Source organism: Nasonia vitripennis (assembly GCF_009193385.2).
Source record: "Nasonia vitripennis strain AsymCx chromosome 1 unlocalized genomic scaffold, Nvit_psr_1.1 chr1_random0002, whole genome shotgun sequence".
NCBI lineage: Eukaryota > Metazoa > Arthropoda > Insecta > Hymenoptera > Pteromalidae > Nasonia > Nasonia vitripennis.
Window position 1 is genome coordinate 6,509,264 of NW_022279588.1, and position 8,503 is coordinate 6,517,766.

At 31.7% G+C, this 8,503-nt stretch overlaps 1 protein-coding gene across 7 annotated transcripts in view; it reads right to left on the minus strand.

Annotated features, from left to right (window-relative positions):
• Positions 1–8,006, minus strand: part of LOC103318176 (sodium/hydrogen exchanger 5-like) — a 723,013-nt gene extending 715,007 nt beyond the window's left edge. For all 7 annotated transcript variants that reach the window (XR_004345103.1, XR_004226475.1, XM_031921614.1 and 4 more), the window contains exon 1: positions 7,788–8,006. Coding sequence is in view for 5 of the 7 variants with exons in the window: in XM_031921614.1 (XP_031777474.1) it covers positions 7,788–7,983 (196 nt within the window). In the remaining 2 variants the exon portion in view is untranslated. The remainder of the gene's footprint in view (positions 1–7,787) is intronic.
• Between the last annotated feature and the right edge of the window lie 497 nt (positions 8,007–8,503).

Genomic DNA, 8,503 nt, shown 5'->3' on the forward strand with positions numbered 1-8,503 from the left:
ACTTTTTAGCGATTTCTGAAAATTCAAAAAATTCTACAGGGGCATAGGTGGGACCCAAAGGGTTGAAAATTTAGGAACAAGCTTGTTTCCTTATGTTTTTTAACTTAAAAATCGGCGGTAACATTGGCTGACCCCCGCGCAGTGTTTTGTAAAAGTTGGCTGGAATTACCCATTTCTATTAGTCTAAAAATAATTAAGTTAATAATTATACGAGAAGTATTAAATTTACTATGTTACATTTAAACAAAGTATTTTTCATAGTAAAGTAGAATATATTTTATGTGAATATCAAGAACATAAATTAAGAAATCCTTTGTTTAATGGCAGTTTATAAAACAAAAAGACAAATGTATTAAAGACTGAATCAAGAACTTTTTGTCTAATTATTTAATAGAAGAAGATGACAGATAAACATTCTAATAAAATATTGAAATAAAACATACACACAGAGAGAAATGTATCACTAAAAATGACTATATTTTCTCCTAATTGGGAGACAAACTCAACCTATGCAGAATATATAGTATGTTTGTGTAAATATTTACTATACATTCATCAAAAATTGCTATACCAGTATAGTAAAAATTGCACTACGCTTTGACTCGCTGTGTTCCGTCGGTAAAAAAATTACGAAAAGAGCTAAAAAATTTGTCGTATCTCAAACCGATGACAGGAATTCACCCGATCACTTACTGCCACTAGGAGGCGACTCGTAAACTCCACTCGCAAGTGACGAACTGTTCGGTTAGTATATAAGAAACTTCCAGATCGGAACATTATATATAAATATAAATGCGATTAGTCTAGCGATGCGTCGATAGGTTGCGACATGTATAATAATTAAATTGCGATGTATGTAAATTAGGATATCATGAAATTTGATGCGACTTCGAGATTAAATGTCAAAAATAAATAAATGAAAATTAACACCCAACAAACACAAATAAGAGAAAAAGTACCAACAGATGACAAAATAAAAAGGCTAAAAATATTTTTAAAAAGCTTTATTATCCATAAACTTAAGTCGAGTTTGTCTTCTCGCTACTATACAGTATAGTAATTTTTGATGAAAATTGTAGGAATATTTAGTGATACATTTCTCTCCGTACATTCATTGATTATTAGTATAAGTAAATATGCTTGTATACGTAGAAAAATATTTAAGTAATCGATGTAACTATAATTATTTAAAATTTAATTTAAGAAATTGAAAGCTCAATAAAAGTCCTTGAATCATGAATATCCTTCGTTTACCTTAAATACTGTGACATTGTTATGAACAGTATATAAAATGTACATCAAGAAATTATTTTCTTATCAAAAGGCTCTTATAACTGCCAGTTTTGACAGGAAGCAAAACTTGGTTTATTATACAGATATAACAGAAAATTGAATGAAAAGTTGTATGCAGGAGAAGATTATCAATGGTTCATCAAATGGTATATTAAATGAACGAATAAGTGATGGATCACTGCAATAACAACAAGCACTATTGCTACGCCTTTCTGAAATTACCACGGAACTCTTAAAGTAGAAGTAAAATATGAAGACAGAATAACACGGTGCAAAATCAAAGCCACATTCCCATACTCATAATCATGCTAAAACCATGATATTGAATTTTGATAGCTGTTCTTTTGCATTAAGACTTGTTAAATTATTTAGAAACAGTCTGCTATCTCAGTTTTCACTTAACAGTCTTGGTTCGGCTGCGCTCACATACTGATGAGATTTGAAGTCGCTCTCCTCTCCGCCAAAATGCATTGCATATAGGTAAATAAACATTCAAGGATACTCTATTATTCATTATATTCATATTTGGAAATATATAATTGTTTTTAGAAATTGAAAGATTTTTGCTTAAGGTATGTAATGGATTTATATGGATAAAAAAATATAGGTTATATAAAGGTAAACAGCTTTGATAGTATGGGAATGTGGCTTTGATTTTGCACCGTGGAGCACTCTTAAAGTAGAACTAAAATATGAAGACAGAATAACTGTCTTCATATTTTAGTTCTACTTTAAGAGTTCCTCTCCAGAGAGATAATCCTCTCCTGCGTACAACTTTTCATTCAATTTTCTGTTATATCTGTTTAATAAACCAAGTTTTGCTTCCTGTCAAAACTGGCAGTTATAAGAGCCTTTTAATAAGAAAATAATTTCTTGATGTACATTTTATATACTGTTCATAACAATGTCACAGTATTTAAGGTAAATGAAAGATATTCATGATTCAAGGACTTTTCTTGAGCTTTCAATTTCTTAAATTAAATTTTAAATAATTATAGTTACATTACTAATTATATTAGAGCAAAATCAAATTGTTATTGATTTCGATTACTTTTTTCAGTTTTATTTTGGCTCTCAATTGAAAACTATCATACTTAGAGAGCTGAAATTTAGCAACTTAATTTGTATTGGCATGTTGAAACAGTGTATTAAGTTGAATTCATTCTAGCTGATATTAATTCAACTTTCATGTATAGACCCTCCTGCATTTTTGCCGCCAAAGCCATATGGTTCAGGGTGCAAAGCCGAACCAAGACTTTTAAGTGAAAACTGAGATAGCAGGCTGTTTCTAAATAATTTAACAAGTCTTAATGCAAAAGAACAGACATCAATATTCAATATCATGGATTTAGCATGATTATGAGAGATTTGGTGGTTGAGAATAACTGGCTCGCATAATGATGAGATTGAAATACCTGTGCAAACCTCATCATTGGTGACTTTGAGTGCATCGATAACACTTTTGAAACAGTAATTGTACTTGAATAATACAAAGTCAGTCAGTACAGCATGCTTGTACACACTGTCATGTATGAGAGCATGCATGTGTAGGGTTAGGTTTTCACTATGAATGTGTACCTTAAAAATCATGTTTCCTCTTTGAAGGACATTGTAGATGAATTTATAGGGTATATATATTCATCAATTTATGAATTTTTTCAAACAATGTCAATGAAGAGCAGGATCATTGGTGTGAAAAGTAAGATTATATGAACAAATCATAGTGGAGAAAAAATTCCACTGATATTTCTTCCAGAAATCATGTCTGATTTATCGAGGTTTTCATCTAGATTCTACTCTAGAAACCTACTAGATTTGAAAAATCTCGGTAGTTTCCAGGTACTTTCTCGGGAACGCTGCTACCAGGGTATAAGAAGATAATAAGAATTCTAGGTTTCATATTAACATAAATTTGTTAAGGCCTTCAGGTAAAATCTATATAGTGTATTTAAAAGAAAATAATTTTAATGAAACTAGAGGGGTGCCCCCCTGCTCGCTTCGCTCGCCAAACCCCACGTTCGTTGCAAATTGGTGTGCCAGTGTCTTTGAGGATAACGCGTTCTTTTATAGTAAAAAAAGTTTTACTGCCGCTAGTTCAGAAATTTTAAAAGTAAAGCGAAGGTAAAAAAGAATAGCAAGCTATGTAAAATTTTTAGTTTTTATTAGGCTTACTTAAATAACAAAAAAACATTACAATTTTTATGCCAGGCAAATGAATTTAAGTTACTACAGTCTTTACAAAAAAAATTCTTGTATTTTTCCCAAACAGTTTATGCTAATCGTCATTTGTTTACGATTAAAAATGAAGCAAAAAACAAACGCAATGGCTTTGATAACATAATTGTACATGACTCATCAAATATATGAAAATTTCTTCATCGTTTTAAATTAATCCCATGGCTAATGCTGTTTCAGTAAATGTTGAATATGTTTCACTTTCTAAAGTATTTGAATAGTTTTTACGTCTAATCCACTTCTTTTCCGTAAAAACATTATATTCCGGTATATCACAATACAAAAAATTTCTGGCATAATCGTCAATTTTATTAAGTTTAAACCATGCTGTTAAAGTTGTATTGTGATTGAGAGAATCTATATCAATGTTGTTTCCATCAAAAATTATTTTTTGTTAATTCTGTAAATAAATAGCCGATTTAACTACTCTATGAGAACGAGCACAAATTGGTAATTCTTAAATACGCCATGCAGCTTCCATTGGCCTTACGCATCTACAATCTATGTATTCTGTTATTTCATCGTATATTACTTTATCTTCATTATTTTTACTCACTTTAATAAGAGCACAATCATGTTCTTTGTGTAAATATTTGTATAAATATTTAATGCTCGTAATAGATGCACAATATTCAACATTAATATGACAGTTATATTTTCTTAGAAGAGTTGGATTATAGGAAACAACCATTCAATTATCAACCTTTACAGGTTTACCATAAAGCCTTTTGTTATAGAAATAATTCTTATTTTCATTTTTACGACAACAATATCTAGGAAAACTATTCTTTTCAAATTGCGTTGCATCACACAAAGCTTTTGAAAATTTGTTTGAACAAGTTTTGTTAACTACATCATAACATAGTGTTTTTTTTAAGAGGTCCATGTAACATATGTTTTAATACTAATTCTTGTAATTACACATCATTCTCATCAGGAACTTCAACTGAAATATGTTCATCAATCTTATCAGGATTTGTTAATTTTGACTTATGATCCAATACTAACAATAAATGAGCGTGCGGAAGACCTCTTTTTTGAAATTCAATTACGTATACATAAGGAATAATTTTTCCAAAAATATTCCCACTCAGAATATCAGCTAGAATTGCTCGAAATTTACAATAAAATAATCTAACAGTAATTGTTGCAATATCATTGCATAAAGTTCCTGACGGAAATTTTTTTAGTACTGTTTTCAACAGGCCATTTTAGATTAGTTGTTATCGTAACAAATATATCCGGTAGGCTGTCTATTTTTCGCATTATAGCCGTTGAATAAAATAAACTTTAGTGCATGTATCCAGAACTTCCTATATACAAACAAATTACCTAATCTTCCGTTATTTACAAAATTTTTATTATTGTTAAGCGTACTTTTTGTTGCGTGATTAACAAGACCTTGATAACATTCAACACCTCATTTTCTTCTGATTATATCTTAAAAAATTTAGTCAACGATATTATAAAATGATATAAGTTTGAATAATGTACTGTTGAGTTAATCTTCCACAATATAAAGTAGGACTAAATTTTGACAAAGGCCTATAAGCTAATCGATATCAACAATATTGCAAAGGAGATACATTTTTATCATTGTTATGATTTTGTTTAAACATTGGATTCTATCCTATACCTCCGTAAGGAAACATAGGGAAAATCATAGGATCTATGTGAAAAGATAATTTATTCAAAATAGAAGTTTGTGTTTATCCGAAAAAACCCCTAAAAGAAATAAGTCCAACTTCTATTTACAAGATCATAATAATTAGGTTTATACAGGCGCAGGGGAGGATAAAAGGGTTGAACAAACTCGGACGCGCGCACTTAACTTTCGAAGCTGCTAGGGAAATTTAGGGGGAAAATTAGGGAGGAAAATTTCTGATCCAGCGGCGGCGGGAGCAGCGGCGGTGGGGAAACATTTTTTATAATATCGAGAGATAACATTAGAAAATTCAATATCCTGAAATGTAATTAGTAGAATTTCGCACACTAAATTTATTTTTGATAAAGAATTCTAATCCTCTATTTGAAAGGGGAAGGACAAAATAGCTTGTAAGAAAAACCACTAGCTAAATTATTTTTATTTTTCCTTCAGCCTTAATATAAAAAAAGTATAAATTCTATTATCTTTAGATAGTAATTAAAAATCTGTTACGTTCTATATATTTGCTCGTCTTCATCTTAAGTGAAAAGGAAAAAATTTTTTTTGAGGAATGTTAGTATTAATTATTGAATGTTAGTAATAATTATTAAGATAACGAATCAACGTATAATTTAACTTGTATTAAAAGGAACTGATAATTTTAAGTTATGTTATGTATAAGTTATTCATAAGAATATTAGATATAATATTATTTATGTAAATAAAATTCCAGAGTATTTAATAAAATAAATATTGGAATGATTAAATTCAAAACATATGTTAAAAAAAATATATATAATTTATATATTAAATAAACTGGAACTTTAACCGAATAAAATTATAGGAATAGATTACAATACCTACCCCGATAACATGATGTCGGCCGAATGACGGCACTGAGACTGCACGGAATGGGCCACGCGTGACGTCCAGGTACCCCTGCTCCGGGACACGGAAATGACGGCATTGTGCTGAGCACAATGACGGCACGCGGTGCAAGCATCGTGCCGGCACTTAAATTAAAGAAGAAACAAAAAAATTAAAACCCTAACGGGGATCGAACCCTGAACCTTTCAGATAGGAGGCTGGAACTTTACCACTCGACCACGAACACTTGTTACAAGTCATAGCTAATTGTGTCCTTATATACTGCGAGCAGCTGTTGATGTTAATAAAGTTGCAAGTTATTGTAATAAACAATTACCAAAATTATTATTAACGCGTTTAACAACATTGATATTCGCCACTTATTTCGTGTAAGTCGCGAAACTGTTAGGCTGCTATATATTCGGTAGTCATGAAAGAGTCATAATAATATAATTAATAAAAATTGGCAAGGAACAAAGTCCGGTGGATAAATATTAGCCCAAATTAACAAAATCAACAGCCTTAAAATATAATACATTGAAAAACCTTATTTTGTGAATTGTGCGGCTGAAAATTGTCTAAGTTTCGCAGCCAACAAAGCCAGCATTTTGCGGGAATTTCGTTCCGACAGAATGCTGTCATGGCGAGCAGCACTCTCAGCAGGCATTCTGCTAGCACTCTGACAGCGCCAAATGTTAATAAATTTTGAACACGGGTCGAAGGCACAATGTCGTCATGTAGCTCCTCAAAATGTCGTCATAATGCTGCCATGAGTGCCAACACGGCGTGACCGCAAAATGCCGACATTTTGCCTTCGTTCGTGTCGGTGTCATACAGCCGGCACTCATGGCCGTCATTCTGACAAAGTTTCGTGCCATCGCAATGTGAGCACGCGTGCTGGCATGCTGTGCTGCCAAAATGTCAACATTATGACTTCCCGAATGGCAGGAAAAAAAAATTGTTGAAAATTCCAACGGAAGGTGTCTTGGGAACGTCACAATGACGGCACGAGCGGCCAGCATGCGTGACCCCAAAATGCCCGGCACGCGATGTTATCGGGGTATTGTAAAATTTTAAATGTTATTAAAAATGTTGTTATCGTCTCAATAAGCAACAAGCTGGTTGCCAGGGTATTACGTCCTGAGACGTAATATAATATTTAGTAATAAGTCAGCAACATAAAATTGCTGAGTGCGTACGTAAAGCTGATTAGCAAAGTTACGAATACACCTGAAAGCGAGGAGTCAGTCAGTCGATATTATTCACTCAAACTAGACTCTGCTACGGCGCTCCGGGCTGTCGACAAAGCTACCAGTATTTAAGTCTTTATTAGGTCTTTGTTATTATACCTAGCTAAATAAATCGTGATTATAACTACAATCGTATGCGTTCTTTATTTCGATCTCCTGCACGAGATTCTCACAGTAGCAGCAGCAACATCAAGGATTAATAGCAGATCAGTAGAGGCTAAACATTGTGGACTAAGTAAGTACATCTTATTTTATACAACATATTTACAAAAGACCAAAAGTAAAGACTTAACAAGCACAGACAACAATCATTTTTCATTACTATGAGAAGAATTAATCTCACTAAAGCTTCAAGATAGTTTTAAATAATCCCCCTAGAAATATTCTAGGTACGTTATGCGAGACGTTGTTACCACGGTAATGTTTTTAAAATATCCATCTAACAAATCTGATGCTGTTTTTGGAGCTAACTAGAAAATGATTATGATGTTACTTACCTACTATTCGATAAACCGAGCACAATACTATAGTCGTTATTATAAAGAAGGAATTCCAGTTATGTTTATTATTTACGGTTGCTACTCCAAGAAACATAAATATTATGGTTTCTGAACTACTCGATAACATTTTCATTGTATATTTAACTGTAGTATGAGATTTATAAGATATATTAGCTTCAACATAGTTTTTCATAGTTATTCCACAAAATGTAATTCTGGAATGAAAAACTTTAGTTAGTATTAGTTTTACAAATTATATGTTTAATGGTTGTATATATGAGTCTACGTTAGCCCGTGGTAAATAGCTTCTAATTCAGGACAAAATTTATTTGTAGAACAGTACACCTCCTAAGATATTAGACCTCACAGTACTATGAGTTCAAAGTATTGGATATATCTAAAATTATGTTTTTTTATTATTTTATTTTTATCGCTAACTTTTTGTAGAACAATAGAATCGATTTAGGTAAAAATAAGTAATTGGATATATATTTTTATTTCCTGTAAAAGCAGAAAAAATTATTTTTGTGACTATATGACACATGTTTAGGATGACTGTGGTGATGTGGTGTATAACACTGAAAATCACATTTTGTCTAGGCGCTATTACTTAAAATTTTTAAAGGAAAGAACTTGAAATCATGGTAAATAGTTGAAGGTCGGTCATCACTACCTTATCAAAAGGAAAACTGTTTTAAAATACTTACTAGATT